Here is a 17,957-nt window from a genome sequence, read left to right as displayed (position 1 = left end):
CTTGGATCTTAGCACTAGTAATCCCTTTTATTTCACCTTCTCTTTTTGGAAATAAATTTAACAGTTGTACTACACATATTACAAATGATGATGATATTTATGTATCGTAATTATCATCTGTTCATTAAGATGTTTTTAAAAACAGTTGTATATACCAGCATTAAAAGATTAGCGGTGTCTCTGGTTCTAACAAGTGAGTTAGAAATATGAAAATCCATTTTAACTAACAGGTAGGTCTATTCACTACTGTGTACATGAGCTTCTCTGAAAACACTTAAACAGCAGCTAATGAAGCTGACACAAATTAGTGAAGGAAGAAACATATGAGGAGGATAAATTAAACAAAATACAGTGTGGAGTTTCAGGGTATTTATTACAGCAGAACACATTTTCTTTACATTATTTATTGTTGGCCACATAAAGTGTGTGTGAAGAGTGAGATAAAAATAGCCCAAGCAACTGAAAAATGAGCATGACCTTGACAGTGGGGGAGAAACAATGGTTCAGCGATGGATCCCATTTTACAGGCAGAATGCCTAGAGACGCAAAGGCTTGGAGGGGGGAACAGAAACAAAAATTGCGGGTGGTCCTAGGCGCCAAAGAAAAATTGCAAATTTAGGGGAGTACTGAAAAAAACTCCTATGAAATATTCTCTGAGTGAATGAAATGCTTTTAAAGACAAGGTGGGCATGCTTTAGACATATATAGCTCTTAAATCCAAGATACAGTTCTACACCTAAAAGGATATTTAATCTTCCTGAGGGAGCATGCAGGGCTTTCATTGCTCAACTGTTGCATGTCTTCTATTGTCCTTTTGACTTGGGGTTTTTTCTGCATTCTCGTTTTACTCACTGCTAAGTTCCAGTTTCTGTGGGGAGATATGCTGGAGATAAACCTATGTGATATTGAATCAACCACTAGGAGGAAAACATGTGCGGAACAGAAACATACCAGCAAGTAAAGTGGGAATACAGAAAAACCCCAAGTCAAAAGGACAACAGAAGGCATCCAACAGTTGGCAAAAAGTACCTTACTGCCCTACCTTGAAGGAGGGACAAAAAAATATCGGAAGGAGGTGGGGCCCATCAGTACTGGGTCCACACTGTGGAGAAAGGCAGGGCATAAATTAAGTAAATAAGATGGGGACAGATAAAAGTACATTGGTACTTTTGGTGTGAAAGAGGGGGAAGGCGAGGATATCAGAGTTGCTAGGATGAGGGAAAGTGGAAACAGCGTTGGGAGGGGATGTAGGACAAAATGACATGCCTCCCAGTCCTTGCAGGTTTCCCTCAGTGCAAATGGGTCCAACTTGGCTAGCACCACACTGCTGTGCCATATTTTCCTCCCCGGGGGGGGGGGCTGCCAGGGGGGTGTAGATAAGCTGAAGATAAATGTAGGTTGGCTGGTGGGTGGAGAGAAGCAAGTAGGAAAAGGGGGAAGACTATGGGAGCTTTCAGGAAAGTGAAAGAGGAGGCAGTGAGTGTGGGGAAAAAGAGATGCTCCCCACAAGTCCCTCAGGGTCCTCCACTTGTAATAACTGTGTGCTGTCAAGTTGCAAATGATTCATGGCAACCATAGGACCATGGGGTTTTCAAGGCAAGGCATAACCAGAGGTGGTAGCCATTGCCTTCCTCTGCATAGCAGCCTGTCTTCCTTGGTGGTCTCCCCTCCAAGTACTAACTGTAGCCAACCCTGCTTAGCTTCCAAACTCTGATGAGATAAGGTTAGGCTGGACTATTAGGATACATTACTCTTCCCTATTTCTCTCTCACTTGTTTCTCCACACAGTTATGGCATTGCAGACAATGTTTGAATGCTTTTCTTCCTGTGGTGCAAAATTACACACAATAGACTTGTTCATGATTTGTACTTAGGCAAAGAATATCAGGCAAGGCAAGGAACATCACCTTGACATCGTCTTCACTGTCAATTTTTTTTAAAAAAATTTACTAAAAAAATCATTTAGGTCTAGAAAGTAAAGATCAAGGTTCTTTGCATGCTTGAGCTTCCAACTGTGTGATGCAGAGAAATCTGTGTATGCTGGGCTCCTTGCATATGTCTCCATACAACAAGAGAAAGTGCCTCATAAGAATATAGGAAACCAGTCTTGAACATTAAAACTGACCTGCTGGTGGTACCACAGGAGGCCTACCCCGCCGTCTTTTTGTTACTTTAAGATTTTCTGGTGGGGTCTTCACACTGTCGTTTTCAGGTTTCTTTTCAATTTGGGTATCTATTGAAAACTCCCTATCATTCTCAGATATATTCTCTTTGTCTTCTTTCCCATCCTTTTGCAGAGCCTTTTCAGATACTTTGCCTTTTTCTGAAGCGACTATTAACTTTCCTTCTTTATCAGGCTTAGACCTTCGTTCAATCTTTAACACCTTTTCATCCTTGTCTTTCTTTTTATTCTCAGCTGTCTTCCTCTGTTCTTTAAACTTTTCCCATCTTTCAGGAGATGAAGGGATTTCATTACCTCTTTCCTTGGGTCTTGGATTATTCACTACAGACTAAAAACAAAAGTGCAAAATGTGATCTCTTTCTATCGCAAGATAGTTTATTTAGAAGACAGAAAAAATTAAGCATGCAAATTAACAGGATCGTATGATAGCTAGAACCTTGTAATTGTACAGCATTAAGTGTTACTATTGTTTACCATTTTTGTTTTTACAGCTCGTACACAGGTCAACGTAAGAGCAGACACAAAGCTATAAATTCATATACAAGATAAAAACAGGTAGCACATTTGACAATAGTCAGAGTTCACAAAAGACTATGGCTGCATCCAGGGCTCTTTTGGGGCCGGAGCACACTGGAGCACTGCTCCGGCAGCCCAGGAGCCCACGCTAATGGTGGTGGTGGCAAGCCCCACCCCTAGCTCCCCACGCCAAAACAGCTGCGGTTTGGGGGAGGCCGGAGAGCCCTGCCGCCACGTCCCTCGGCCCCACACAGGAGCGCTGCGGCTTGGGGGATGCCAGGAGAGCCCCGCCGCCGACTTCCCCGGCCCCTGCCAAAGCGGTAAGTAAGGGATCCGCGGGGGTGGTGGGGGCTTGATGGGGAGTGGTGGGAGAGCCTCACTCCCTTCCTCCATCTCTTTGCCATCTTTCCCTCCTTTTCTTTCTCTCTTTCCCTTCTCCTCCTTCCTTCCTCTCTTTTCCTCCTTTCCAGCCTTCTTTTCTTCTCTTTTTCCTCCTTTCCCTGTTTCCCTCCTTCTTCCCTTCTCTTTCTTTCTCTCCTTCTTTCCTTCTCTTTCTTTCCTTTTTTCCTTCTCTCTACTCTCTCTCTTTCCTCCTTCTGTGGCCCAACTCTAGTTAGAAGGGATTTAAACTTTAAACCCCTTCTCTCTTCGCTCCCCCCCACACGCCAGCTGGGGAAGGGGAGGCTTTTGAAGATGCCTCCCCCCCTTTTGCTTCCCCCTCTGACATCCCTTCCGGTGATGTCAGGGGGCGTGGCATATGCTAATAGCCTAGTAGCTCATTAGCATACAATGTGCTAATGCGCTCCTGCAGCTCTTTTTCTATGAAAAGACCCTTGGCTGCATCTATATGGTAGCCTGTCACTGCTACCATAAATGCAGAGGCATTCACATGAGATCTTTCTGCACACTTTGGTTTGGATGTCAAACCAGAATAAGATCTCTCTATGGAAGCAACCTGTGTGGAGGACAGCAGGCAAAAATGTCAGTAGTCTTTAATACTTATGAACAATATGGAATAAAACAAGGATGGATATCATATACCATCTGTTGAAAACAGATGTTCCAACTCTGTATCTTAGATTCATAAACAGAAGGTATCTTTCTTCAGTATGAATCATGCATGTAAAAAGTAGACCAGTCCTCTACAAACCTATAGATTAAGTATATGTCTAATGCATAAAAATCAGCGTTAACATCTTTACGTTCTAATGAAACACAAGAATTAGCAACCTTGTGATTTAGGCTTTGTTCTCAAAAAAATTTAATGTTAACAAATTTTAATTAATTAATTTTAAATCTTTCCTACCTGATCTTTGGAAAAGGCTTTCACATGTATATTCTTTACTGTCTGAACTACACCATCATAAAATTTCACAGTGTAAGTACCTGGAATTTAAAGAGAAAGAAGTCAGAATGAGCAGTACGATTTATTTTGCACTGACCCAATTACTTAACATAGAAACATGAAGACGCTGATACACATATAATGAGCTTAAAATCGAATATAAACAAGATGCTCATGCCACAAAGTAAGTGGCTATTATAGAGCAGAACCTTATATGCATCAGCACATCTTTCCACAGCATCTCTTTAAAAAGTACGGTTGGTCCTAAAGCCACCACGCACAGCAAGTCTAAAGGGAGGAGGAACTGGGTAAAACCATTCCAACTTTGCTCTTGGGCCAGTTGAAAGCTTGCACCACCACACTCCTCTTACAATAAAGGAATGAGATTGAGCCAACTTTGTCAATTCCCTCTCCTCACTGAAGCCTCTCTGCCCTGTGCCCATGGTAGACTCATGACCTGAATAATGCATTTTTGGGCTCTGCAGAGGATCGCCATGGGAAAAAGATGGCAGGGGAAAATCTGCCTCCATGAGCACAACTTTAAGTTCCAAACCATAGTTTGTATTTTTGGTATATCAGTAATTCTGAAATGGTGGTGGAAAGTGCCGTCAAGTTGTAGCTGACCCCACAGGGTTTTCAAGATGTGATGTTTAGAAGTGGTTTGCCATTGCCTGCCTCCGGGTCACAACCCTGAACTTCCTTGGGGGTCTCCTATCTAAATACTAACCACGGCTGACCTTGCTTGGCTTCCCAAATCTGATGAAATTGCGCTAGCTTGGGCTATTCTGCTCAGGGAAATTCTGAAACATATGCAATGAAAACATTGTTTTGTCTTTTTTACCAGTCATTCTTTAAAACAATAATTAAGCAATTAAGGGCACCATAGATGAAAGATTATTAGGCCTCGTTCAACACTTATATTCCGATCCAACTGCCCAAGTTTACTGTGCAATTGAGGGCCATTTCTCAAACATTCAATCTAGACAGTTAGAAAAGGCTGTTTACTGGCTCCCTTGCTGTTTAATTTATATTTAAATGATCTTCTTTCAAACTTTGATGAGTCTTGCCATCCCCCTAAACTCACTAACATTAGTGTCCCTATTTTACTTTATGCAGATAATGCTGTTATTTTATCATGTGCTAGGATTGGCTTACTACGATCGTTTTGAAAAGTTTCTAAACTCTACTAATTAACTATAATAAATTAAAGATGTTAGTGTTCTCTAAAAGCAGGAGATGGGCTCCTTCAAGTTGGTTTATAGACAGAAACATAATTGAACAAATAAAAACTTTCTTGTTTAGGTATCCTGTTATTAGCTGATCTATCCTGGAACTCTTACTTTAAACACTGTACTTAATAACAGGAACATCCTTTAAAGCACATATTCAACCGATGCTCTACCAGCTGCACTGTCTCCCGATTGGGGACCAGATCAGGTTCAAGGTTTTGGTATTGACCTTTAAAGCCCTAAACAGTCTGAGACTAGCATACCTTCGGGACTACCTCTTCTAGTTATATACTCCCCAAAGAGCATTATGCTCTAGTAATCAAAATCTGCTGGTGATCCCTGGCCCAAAGAACGTCCAACTGTCCTCAACTACAGCCAGGGCCTTCTCAGCACTGGCTCCTACCTGGTGGAACATTCTTCCAGCTGAGATCCAGGCCCTGTGAGACCTGATACAGTTCCATAGGACCTGTAAAACAGAATCATTCCACCGGGCTTACAGTTGAGGGCAGCGAAAGGTTCCCTCATGGATTGGCCTCCTTCTCCTCTCAGTTCTTCCCTTCCTCTCCCCTTTCCTTTCTGAGTATAGTGCATATATTATTCCCCCCTTGAGATTTTATGTTATTTTTAATTGCATTGTAGCTTTGTATTTATTATGAATTTTATTGCATTTATTGTAATTATATATTTAATCATAGATTGTTAAATGTTTTATTGATTATTGTCACCCACTCTGAGCCTGGTAACAGAGTCTAATAAATGGAAATGAAATTAAATAAGGCAAAACTGTGTTCTGGAGCTATCAGAAATTTCTTTCTTCCAAAGGGAGCAGATATATATCAGGAGCTCTTCAGATTTTCAGTCTGAAAGATATTCTACTTATTCTTTTTGGATTTGCAACCTGGGCAAATACAGTTACAGAACTGAGGGGATGGGATATTCCGAAGGTGCCAGCAGGAAGTGGGAAAAAGTATTTCCTGCCTCCCTAAAGGCACAGTGGGAATAACCCATGGAGATGTCCTCCACCTCAGAGGGAGAACTGATGTAGCATCTGTCAGAGCATTGAGGGGTCTTGGGCATCGCCTTCTTTTTGTCGCTGGTTTCAATTAAGATCTTCTCCAGGGCTTCTCCGAACAGCTTCTCCCCTTGGAAGCGGTAGGACAAAACAATGTTCTTGGAGTGTAGGTCTCCTTGCCAAGCTCTGAGCTAAAGGAGTCATCTTGCTATAGCTGCTGAGGCCATTGCCCTTGAAGCAAATGTAAGAACATCAAGACAGGTGTTTTCTGTGAAGGTGTTGGCTTTTAGAACCCTAGTGGCACCTTCCAGGATATGTCTGTTGTTCTCTGGGAGAAGCTGGATCATTTTCCTCATCCAAAGATGGAGGCTCTGGAAACATTGCACATGGAATTCACTGCCACAGGAGGTGGTGGCAGCTACAAGCATGGACGGCTTCAAGAGGAAATTGGATAAACATATGGAGCAGAGATCCATCAGTGGCTATTAGCCACAAGGTACAGATAGGAACTCTCAGTCTGGGGCAAGTGATGCTCTGTATTCTTGGTGCTTGTGGGGGGGGGCAACAGTGGGAGGGCTTCTAGTGTCCTGGCCACACTGGTGAACCTCCTGATGGCACCTGATATTTTTGACCACTGTGTGACAGAGTGTTGGATTAGATGATCCAACATTGGCTTCTCTTATGTTCTTAATAGAAGAAATTGCTGAGGCCCTGATGGCCATGGCTAGTGCTTGATGGGCTCTCCACAGTGCCGCCTCCCCTTTCTTGTCAAAACTGTCTCTAACTGTGCCTTGTCCATCCTCTAATAGGAGGCCTGATGACTGAAGAGCACCCACTGGTGCACTGATTGCAGGAACCTGCAACATTTCATGAACAAAGGAAGGCATTGTATACAATTTTTTGACCAACTGTGGAAATTGCCGATTGGCTGCTGGTTTAGACCATTCAGTCTTCATTTGTCACTCAAAATACTCTGGAAAGGGGAAGACATTCTCAGAAGAGTCATCTCTTGGAAAAAACTTCTGCATTCCCCGGGTCTTAGTTCTGGAGGTCCCTGGCTTGGCCTCATTTCCTGTGGGTGTATCTTGGAGTTGAAGGGCAGACACAGCCTTTGATAATAAGTACCAATAATCCTCTGGTTTGAAGAGATGGGTGGATGGCTCAGGCACAAACACCTGTTCCTCTTCCTCATCTGATAAGAATTCCCCCTCCTCTTTGCTCTCAGAGTCACTGTCTATGGGCAGATCCCCTACCCATTGGGATTCCCTGTCCCTACTGCCATCCAGGGGCCTCTTTTGGGCAACTTTAGTTTAAAGTAAAGCTTTAGCTTTAATTCCATTGTTTTCCATTGGGAGATTGTCCGGGTTCCAGTCTGGGGTGGGAGGAGGAGTTGGAGCCAGATCTCATAATATTTGAGGTAGCAGATTGACAAATGCTATAAATTTCCTCTCTCATTACTTGCTTCATTAAAGAAAATAAATCAATGGGCGTATTAGGCACACCGATATGTTACCCATCTGCTGAGAGTTGTACTGAGCTGGCAGGGCTTGACCACAGAGAGAAAAGTCTGCATTGAATTATCCCGCTGGGAGATGGGCACGGTCTAAGTGTAGGGCCGTTTCAGAGCTGGAGAGACTCCTGGACTGATTTCCCACCATTTCAGTTGGAAGGAGTGATGTACCGCCTGTGGCTGCCTAGCAGGGGGCCAGACTCTCTTCAGGCTCCTGCCTAGCAAAACATGGTTGTTTGGTGGTCTTCTGCGGCGCTGCAATGGCCGACTCTCTGCCGGCCGCGAAGGTATGTCGCTGCTGGTTCCCTCTTCTCTTGCCGCTTGTAGCACGGCCGCCATGACAAGGTCTTCTTCATTGAGGAAGTCGTCCTGCATGCCTCTGGCTGCCATTGAGCCTGCTGATGCTCAAAAGGCTCCTGGGGCGATCCACGGGTCTTGCCAACCAGGAAACAGAAAGGGAGCCCAGAGAGAAAATAGTAAAAGGAAGAACCAAGAGGCTGGATTAGACGAGGAATGAAAGGCAGAGATGTAGGAAAGGGTAGGAAGAGGAGTTAATGAGGAAGGATAAGAGTAAAGTCGAAATTAAGAACAGTAGGCAAAGCCTGCTACTGAGCTGCTCTCCCTCTGAGGCAGGAACAGAACTGAAGATAGGGGGTGTCCCACACGCCAGACAGGAAGAGGAAGAATCTAGTTCCTGCCTACCTGATTGGATGGTGGGAAGCACCCAAAGATGTTCTCCACTTCAGAGGGAGAATCAGGGTAAATTTCCTGCGATTTTAAAGAAAAATTCACCTTTTGTTTTAAAAGATCATGGCTAATTATTGACGTCTTGGACAGAGTTAACAGAAGAGCAGTGGTGGAGAGATTCCACAGTTTCCTGGATGACTCATCTGCTCTCTATCAATTTCAGTCTGTTTCCAGGCCTTACTCCAGAACTGAGACTGCTCTTATTCTAGTGCACGGTCTCTGAAAACAGCCACATAAGGGAAATTCACATAAATCTTTTGCCAGTTTTCAAAACAGTCTACCACTCTATTCCAAGATTCTTTAAAACAGGAAAGTGTGTTGAAATGGTTTTGGTCTTTTGCCTAAATGTATCCAGAAAATTAAGGCAGAGTCAATGAGGAGAAAAGGCACAGTGGTCGTCGTCCCCCCGGTGCATTTCAGACTGGCCAATGAGAAGAAGCGGGCAGTTTGCTTCCCCTTCGGATAGCTTTTTAGCCTTTTTTTCAGGTAAGGAGAGTGTGGCAGTGGGAGTGGGCATGGCAGCAGAAGGAGGCAGGGTCCCTTTCCAGGACCATTTTGGCCTTGCAGTCTACCACTGATGGAGGCTGACTGCTGATGCTTTAAACTGAGTGAAGCTTTTGATGTTAATACCTGGCTGCCCCAGGCTAGCCCAATTTCATCATATTTTTGAAGCTACGCAGGGTCAGCCCTGGTTAGTATTTGGATGGGAGACCACCAAGGAAGGCCGGGGACATTCTGCAGAGGCAGGCAATGGCAAACCACCTCTGAATGTCTCCTGCCTTGAAAACCCTACAGGGTCGCCATAAGTTGGCTGTGACTTGACAGCACTGTACAGAGACAGAGACAGAGACAGAGACAGAGACAGAGAGAGAGAGAGAGAGAGAGAGAGAGAGAGAGAGAGAGCGAGCTTTAGCTGGCTTTGTAGGTAATTAAGACAAGATTAAAATGTTTTAATAAAGTCTTACCATCCTTGTTAACAGAAGTAACTTTGGCTGGATAAAAACGACAATCAGACCAACAAGCCAACACTTGATCGTTTGTATGAAATCCCTAAAAATAAAATAAAAGTAAGATGTCTTAATTCCTCTAACCTGTAAAAGTGCAGGCAGAAATATATTGCTTCATTATAGTGTTAATAAAGTAGCTAATCCTACTGACATAATGTAATAAAATACTCAAAGTACATCTGACAGATTTGCTCACTATTTAGAAAGTTTTAAAACAAAAAATCAGGATAAAATTAAACCTCATGTACTTTTTGATTGGATATAACTTGTTGCTGTTGGCTGTTTTCTTTAACTCTTGCATTTTACTCTTGTATTTTATATAAATAAGAAAGTATATAAACACTCAAAGTTAGAAAACTGTAATGCAAAGCAGGCTAACAAGAATTTGAGGGTTAAAAACAAGGTTTCACGCAACAAACTGAATATCCCTATCATAGACAACTTAAAAATGTTTTTACCTCTGCCCCTTTATCACCTATCCTGACCAACCTAAAAATCAAAAAGATACAATCATTCTGAGTACACTAATTTTAAACTGCTCATTGACTGCTTTTATCATTTTAAGTTGTTTTAAACTCTTGTAAGCCACACTGAGCAGTTCTCTGGAGGGGCAGCTAGCAAAATAACCAATAAAACACATTATTAAGGAAAAGCTAAAAGGACAAGATAACAAGCAATTACAAGTTAACTTCAAGCTCTTAAAGGCCTTCTAGATTAAAACTATGTATGTAATTCTCAAAAAGTGGAAAAGCCACAAAGATTTTTTTTTAACTTACAGAAGATACTTCTTCCTCGTGTAATCCTTCCTTCCGTAGCTGTATTTTCTCTAAAGGACGCAAATAAGGGCTGTCCCAACAAAACCATTCGTCATAGCGATGATTCCAGCGTTTAAAATGGATAAGGACCTTTCCTTCCTCATAATCAATTTCTTCAATGTGAGCTGGATACCTAAATCAAATAAAGTTAATTTAAAATATTCTTGCTAAGAAAAATGGGAGTGTGTCTCACAAATGATACACAAGCTACAATGCAAATCCATACTTTTTAGTAATGGTGTTTGCTTGGGCTATTAACAATTTAATGAGTGATAATTTCATTTGTGTAAATACTATTTTCAGGCAGTAATTGTTTTATGTCGAATAATTTCATTAACAAGGTCAGGGAGCCCAATCTGTGAGCAGGGTGTAGCAATGGAAAGAAGACTCACACCAACTATGATGGAACAGGAGGGAGAATGGTGGTATACACTGTATGAAAAATGTGGGCCAAGCAGAAAGAAAATACTGGGGGCAAGTTCCTTCTAAGATATGGATTCTCTCTTCTGGTCTTCATCCCTGAGACTTTTATTTACCCAGTAGGACTTTTTGATTTCAAAAAAACAGCATAAACAATATGAACCTTTGGCTTAATGGAGAGCAACAAACTAAAGGCAAGCCATTCATTTATTTGTTTAGAAAACTTTTATGCCACCTCTCCAGGAACTTGCCCAAGGTGGCTTACAAAATAAAAATAATAAAAACACAATGTTAAAAGAGATTAATGAAAATCCAGCATTAAAAACTCAGCTCAGCATAAAACATAGACCATAAAAATAGACCACTGACAGCAAACAGTTTCTAGACTACAATGCTGTTAAAAATACAACCCCATAATTAAAAGCCTGAGTGAACAAAAACACTTTGGCTTGGCTCCTAAAAGAAAGCTACATAGGTGCCAGGTGAACCTCAAAGGGAAGTCCATTCCATAAAACAAAGAAAAGTAGTACCAGTTATGGATACTTCTCAGCCCCACCAGTAACAATGCTGTAATAGTTGTATGACAAACTGTCTATTTTAAAATTAAGAACAATACTTTGTTGATGGCCCATTTTCTGAAAACATTGGAAAAATAATACTGAAAGCTTTATACTGCCTGAAGAAACTTTCAGCAGCACAATATTCACATGGGTGCAAAAACTGAAAAGAAGCCCTCGAGCATCTCTGCTTGTCATGGAGAATTATTCCCTGTTGATAGCAGTTAAAGCTTGGAAATAGATTTCACCATTCTATTTTGCGGGCAGGAATTTTTAGCCCTACAGGGAAAGATTGCTCTGGGCAATTTAGAAACACTCAAGATAAGAGTGAGAAATCACCAGTTCAAGCAAGACAGCAAGCTGTCTGTCTAAGGCACATGATCACTCACATAAATTCACAACAGTACATATGCTAAATACATGGCATCCAAAAATCATAGGTATTATCAGACCCTCTGCTTTGTTTAAAAGCAAACAACAGCAGCAGCAACAACTAGAAAAACTCCGTATCATTGTTTTACAAGGTTGCTATTGCAATCGCATCAGGAAGCCATTCCCTAGGCTACAGACTCATTGCTATCTCAACTTTGGTATGCTGTCAGATTATTTTTCTTTTATGAAGTTAGGAACTTTTTAAAATAGATTTTATAATAAAGAAATAATACAGGTACTAAATACACTTGAATAGGAGGAGCCTTACAAATCCATATATTTATGTAGCCATTTATACACTCTTGACCATCACTGTAAATGGAACTTAAATAAAAGGTTAGATGCTATACAGCACCAACAGTTCCCATGGGTTAGATTCTATGCACTGGTGAGGAGCATCTTCTTCCTGCAAGCCTCAAAAAGGTGCTGATGGCAGGACGCTGCATGAATAAAAGGCCTTGCAACACTGGTGGCTGCACTGAAACCGATGAAAACCAGCTTTGGTGAAACTAGATGGAAGGGGTAGTTTTGCCTGCCTCCCCTTCACAGTGCAGCTGTTCATGTTGAGTCTTTCCATACATAATGGTCTTCCAACCTCTGGCATCATCTTTTCAAAGCTTGCAAGTGCCTGCCAGGGAACAGTGGGTGGTGTCTTATGCTATGGGAGTACATGAACTAGCACAGAGTATTCAGAATATTTCTAACAATAATTTCCAAATGTCAGTTGTGCCTTGAAACTATTTTAAATGCTAAACCAACTCAACCATACCCCAAATTCTCCAGTACCTAAATGTATTAATCTAAGATTATTATACTTCCAGATTATAACACAAAAAACACCAGTTACCAGCATCAACGCACCTATGCTGTTTCCTGCCCCTTCTCCTACTGCCTACTCATCGCCAACTGCTACTGCAGCGCTATCCCAGAGTCTGTCCCAGCTGTTTAAAGATGGACCTGAAAGTGAGAACAGCCACACACTTCAGCTTCCATTCATGACATACCCTGTAGTGCCACATCAGCTGGGTCCTCAACTCACTTTCAGTCAATGAAGAAACTATAAGCCCTTGAGCTCTTAAAACAAAACAGTGATTTAAAACTAATATAGTGTAATTTCTAGCATACCACTGAACACTACTGAGCTGCTTAAACAATGTCATACTTGCAATTTATATTCTGCAATACTAGTAAAATAGATGAAATCTCTGAAGAATCAGATATTTAAAGCACAAATTCTAATCCAACCTATCATGCTGGTTCTAGATGAGTTAACAATGGTCTAATTAAAAATAGCTCCATCATAAAGAGGATGCATTTTAGTTTTTCTTTTCTCTCTCTTGAGTTGACTGAATTGCTCACATTTAATTTTGCATCTTATTACAAGTTTACTTCATTTATATCCAACCTTTCTCCCCAACTGGGACCCAAAACAGTTTATATCATTCTCCTCTCCTCCATTTTATCCTCACAACAACCCTCAAAGGTAAGATGAGAGTGTGTGACTGGCCCAAGGTCACCCAGCAAGCTTCCAAGGCACAACAGGAATTTAAACCTGGGTCTCCCAGATTCTAGGCTAACACTCTAACCACTACACCACCCTGCCTCTCAAAATATTTAAAGTTTTTCACTGAACCTTCTCAAATCAAGCTTTTCAACGTCTTTGAAGTGTTGAGTTTGCTTATGGACTAGAATCTCCAGTGCTTAAATGCTATTCTTTCTTCAAAACTACATACTCTATGGGTTGTATCAAATGAAGGAACACCTTTGAAAAGCTGATGCTGGAGGTTACAGGATTTGCATGGACGAAAAGCCATACAGCCTTGGGGTTACAGTAAGGGGGAAGAACCAAGCAAAATCCCACCATCTTCCTCTTTCCGAATTCTGCTTCTGTGAGTACAAAGACGAGACAGGGGCATTTTCATCCATGTCCTTCTCCTCACTGCAACCCCCACCCCTGGCCCTGTGGGTTTTGTCCATGCAGGTCCTGCAACTTCTAACTTCAACTTTTTGGAGATCTCAAGAGTTGTGGGAGAAGTGGGGAGAGGAAAAAATCAATGTCAGCAAATGTCTTCTGTGAGGACTTGGTTGAATCCGTTCTGTCTGTCTTGCAAGCAAACGCAGAGTAATTTATATGCTCAGATCAGGGACAGCCCCGAGAGTGTTTTATAGCTTTGCACGAGGTATAACTATAACCCCTCTTTTGGTGAAGTTCTGTTAAGTTCTTCTGTGCCATTTTATCAAGGGAGGCTCTCTTGAAAATTATCAAGGGATGTCAAAAACAGCTGTTTCCACATAATCTAACTCACAGTATAGAGGCAACTGCATAATATAGTGTCAGCCTAGCAAACTGCATTTTCCCTTGCATCTCAGGTTTTTTACTTGCATGTTATAAGTAATAAAATGGTTATTCAAAGTTTGCTTTTAGAAGGAGGAGGAGGAGGAGGAGATTGGATTTATACCCCGCCCTTCACTACCCGAAGGAGTCTCAGAGCGACTTACAAATTCCTTTCCCTTCCCCTCCCCACAACAGACACCCTGTAAGGTAGGTGGGCTGAAAGAGCTCAGACAGAAATGGCTCTTTTGAAGAACACCTCTGACAGAACTATGGCTTGCCCAAGGTCATCCAGCCAGGTGCAAGTGGAGGAGTGGGGAATCAAACCTGGTTCTCCCAGATTAGAGTCCACGCACTTAACCACTACACCAAACCGGCTCACTGTCCGAAAATGTCTAAGTAACTAAACAACTGTTGAACATTCTGGTATGTCCAAGTAGTAACACATTTTAAATAACAAATAAAAAAGTATCCAATATACTGCAAGTACAGATATACATAATGCTCCAATTCAATCCTATGCACAGGAGCTTCAGTGACTTCTTCAATAAGCATAAGAAGATACCTTCATCCTTGGAATGGGAGCACTGCTGTTTACACAGGAGTATCACAAGCACATCAGAGACTCCAAATGTATTAGAACTCTTGGTATTTGCAAAATTTAAGATACATCCCCAAACCACATTAAAATAGGAGCGGCCACCACCACTGTTACCACCAACTATTCCATTGAACATCTGGAATATGGGACTGGCCCACTATGGACTACGCCCATTTAATATCTGGACCATAGGGCTGGTCGTAAGATCAGAAGATTGCCGGAATGGAAATTCACGCCATCTATTTTAATACTGCGAGCACCTTAATGCTATTGTTGTAATGTTAAGAATATTTTATATTATTTTAATGTTTTATGGTTTTATGCTAATTGGCACACTCTGTTGTCTTCTGTAAGCCACCCAGAGTATAAATAAATAAATAAAAATAGTTAGAAAATATCAGCAGTGTGTCTGACAAATATGACATTTATTAGATGCCAATTCCAACCATCTCATCAGGTGTTCTAAGTTAACAAAGGTCAGTAACTCAAAATGTTTTTCCACACCCTCTTAAGTACCACACTCTGGCTCTATGCTACTCTAAACAGGGGGTTGGACTAGATGGCCCCTTCCAACTCTATGATTCTAAACATACCAGCCCTATAAATCTGACAGCCTTCCAAAAATGTTCTCATATAAAGCAAGTTTTCATACTCTATGACACCGACTTGGGGGGCCGGGGAGAGAGAGAAAGAAAACAGTATTCAAGCCAGGGTGTAGTTTGATTTAGTGTACAGAAGTCTTGTCTCCCCTGCTTTCCAGTTTCAAGGTTCAGCTCAGGTTCTCAAAACATCCTCCTCACTTTTCCTAAAGATGTCAAGCAAAGTAGCAAGCAGCCTTTCAAATATTCCCTGTTCATAAAACACAAAATACAGACTATACTGAAGAATTCTCTATCAGGCAGCTACTGTCAACTTGGGCAATATAAATAAAACTATATTCCTCTGTTAATTCTAAAATCAACATGGAAAAATTCTCCAGTGCTTCACCTCCTTTTAAAGTCTTCTCAGTTTCTGGAGATCAGAAACCACTTTTACTTCAGTAATTTAACACAGGCCTTTCATTTCAAGCCAAGAGCATCAAACAGCTTTTACAACGTCATGGACTACACTTCTAAAAGATTCAGCCTGCACCATAACTTGGTCTCGTGTTATTCTCATATTTCTGTAATATTCCTTACTCATCTTACTGTATTATGGTTGCAAAGAATAACGATGAGAACATTTGAGTCAGAACCAATTTGTTACCAGGGAGTCAAACCAAACCTTTACTGAAAAGCTTACCTGAACCTTTATTTTATTCAGAACTGGAACAGAACCTGAACCATACTTTGTCTGCTCAACCAGTGTTGAAACAAAACCAGAAAAAAAATAAGGATTTGACTAAAAAGTAATGATGTACTAACTGGCCCTGGAATTAACATCTGAGAGATTTGTATATATTTCTTTAATCCAAGATTCTGTACTCTGTCCTCTTCCAGCAGCTAGCAGGAAGCAAGCAGGATAGAAACCTGTTGCTTCACTCATGCAGTTCAGTACCAAGCAGACTGAATAGCCTCTGGCGCTAGAAGGACAGTATTTCTGGTCACTGCAGACTAGTTCTCCCATGTTGCAGTTTCTAGCCAGTTTATGTAGTTGTTAAAATTGCTAACTCCTGACTTGAGTCAGGATACCTACAGTTGTTTATGACTTTTCTGTACAATATGTTTACTCATCTAGTAGCAGGAACAGGATACAATGTCACAAGGATACAAATCACCTCAACACAAGTACAAATCAGCATCTTACTTTAATTTCTCCTACATGTAATGGAATTGAACCAGGTAGGCCACATTGTTGATGAAAAAATTATTTATCTGTACTAGAACTTTAGGGCTGGTTTACATTTAACTGTGACTGAAGATTAATGGTTTGACTCTCTGTTTGTAGCACAATGTGTCAGCATCACAAAAATGTATTCAAGGGTTATCATGAAATAAGAAATACCAGTTTTTTAATCTGTCTCGAGCTTCCAACTGGGCTCCCACTTCAAAGCTGATACCTCTTCTGTTTGGTGGATGTTTTCTCATTTTGTAAAAAGCCGCTGCTTTTATTCCCCTGAAAAAGGCAATTAAATATCAATCACTAGAAACTGTCATCTTTATATATGCTAGTCTAATTAATTAAAATAATTCACAACCCAATCTTGCAGTTTTTAAAAATTGCCTTTAAATTCATTAGTGTGTATGTTCAAATAAGTGCCCTTTAATATTTTAATATACATTCTCCCTGATAACCAAGATTGGCCTTACATACCCTAAATCTTCTGTCTCTATATTTCTTCAGGAAGTTAAATTAAGGACTATTTCATGTACTGTGGCCACCATGTGGGAAAAGCTATATTGTTCTACATAGAAAACTGTTTTGTATGTACTTTCTTATCACATGGATTAGCTCCACTTTATGGTTTGTCTCCAAGCCTCTACAATCAATGTGCATAATGAACTGGTAGACACAAAAATGCTTGCCCTATGGAGTGAAAGGCTGTTTCAAGTGGCTTCCATGTAGTAACTACATTGTTAGAAGCAGCCCTCAGTCTAAGAGACTGCAAGATTTACAGACACGGAATATCCCTAACAGAGTTCTGCACAATTGCCAGAGCTTTACAAGTCTACTGCTACTTAATAATCATCCAGTATGCATTACTAGTAGCGTACCAGGTGGAGAACTGAGGGATCCAGCTACAACTCCATGCACTGAAGTGCTATTTCTTTATGTGGTGTGAAATATATACACAACTAATCTACAAGGGTCTTTTCTATCTTTTGTTGTTGTTGCTTCTAGCTGAAGAGATAATACAATGCAGTGTTATTAGTTATCTATGAACTGCCTGCAAAATTCAAACCCTTAGCTACCCTGCAAAAAACTTCTAGACATTTAACACACCAGTAAATTAGGACATAAAATGGTTTTTCCCACATAGTAGCCCATTGTGAAAATTCAGTGGCTTATGAAATTCGTTTCTCCTGTATCTAAATGCTAATTTTTTTGTAACAGGAAAAGAAAATAGGTTTAAATGCCTCTACTGTTCTTTGTATGAGTTTCAGACTTGTTTTTAGCTGCAGATAGATTTTATATATGGCTTAACATATATAAAGCGATTTACAAAACTGATCTGAACTAAATTACAATTTCCTGTCAAAATTTGAGATTTTACACATGTATGTTGTGTATATAAGAAACTGCAATAAACACATTAAAGTATATTATTAAAAA

General features: G+C 40.8%; 1 protein-coding gene across 3 annotated transcripts in view; it reads right to left on the bottom strand.

The window, feature by feature from the left end:
- Positions 1–17,957, bottom strand: part of PHF20 (PHD finger protein 20) — a 69,090-nt gene that overhangs the window by 26,497 nt on the left and 24,636 nt on the right. For all 3 annotated transcript variants that reach the window (XM_015408225.1, XM_015408227.1, XM_015408226.1), the window contains exons 2-6: positions 16,689–16,799; positions 10,325–10,496; positions 9,507–9,591; positions 4,005–4,084; positions 2,126–2,510 (exon numbers count right to left, since the gene is read on the bottom strand). In XM_015408225.1, coding sequence (XP_015263711.1) covers positions 2,126–2,510; positions 4,005–4,084; positions 9,507–9,591; positions 10,325–10,496; positions 16,689–16,771 — 805 coding nt within the window. In that variant the 5' untranslated portion in view covers positions 16,772–16,799. The remainder of the gene's footprint in view (positions 1–2,125; positions 2,511–4,004; positions 4,085–9,506; positions 9,592–10,324; positions 10,497–16,688; positions 16,800–17,957) is intronic.

This window comes from Gekko japonicus, unplaced genomic scaffold (genome assembly GCF_001447785.1).
Source record: "Gekko japonicus isolate JY-2015 unplaced genomic scaffold, Gekko_japonicus_V1.1 scaffold211, whole genome shotgun sequence".
Lineage (NCBI taxonomy): Eukaryota > Metazoa > Chordata > Lepidosauria > Squamata > Gekkonidae > Gekko > Gekko japonicus.
The sequence above is the reverse complement of the archived record's forward strand: the minus strand, read 5'-3'. Positions and strand labels throughout refer to the sequence as shown.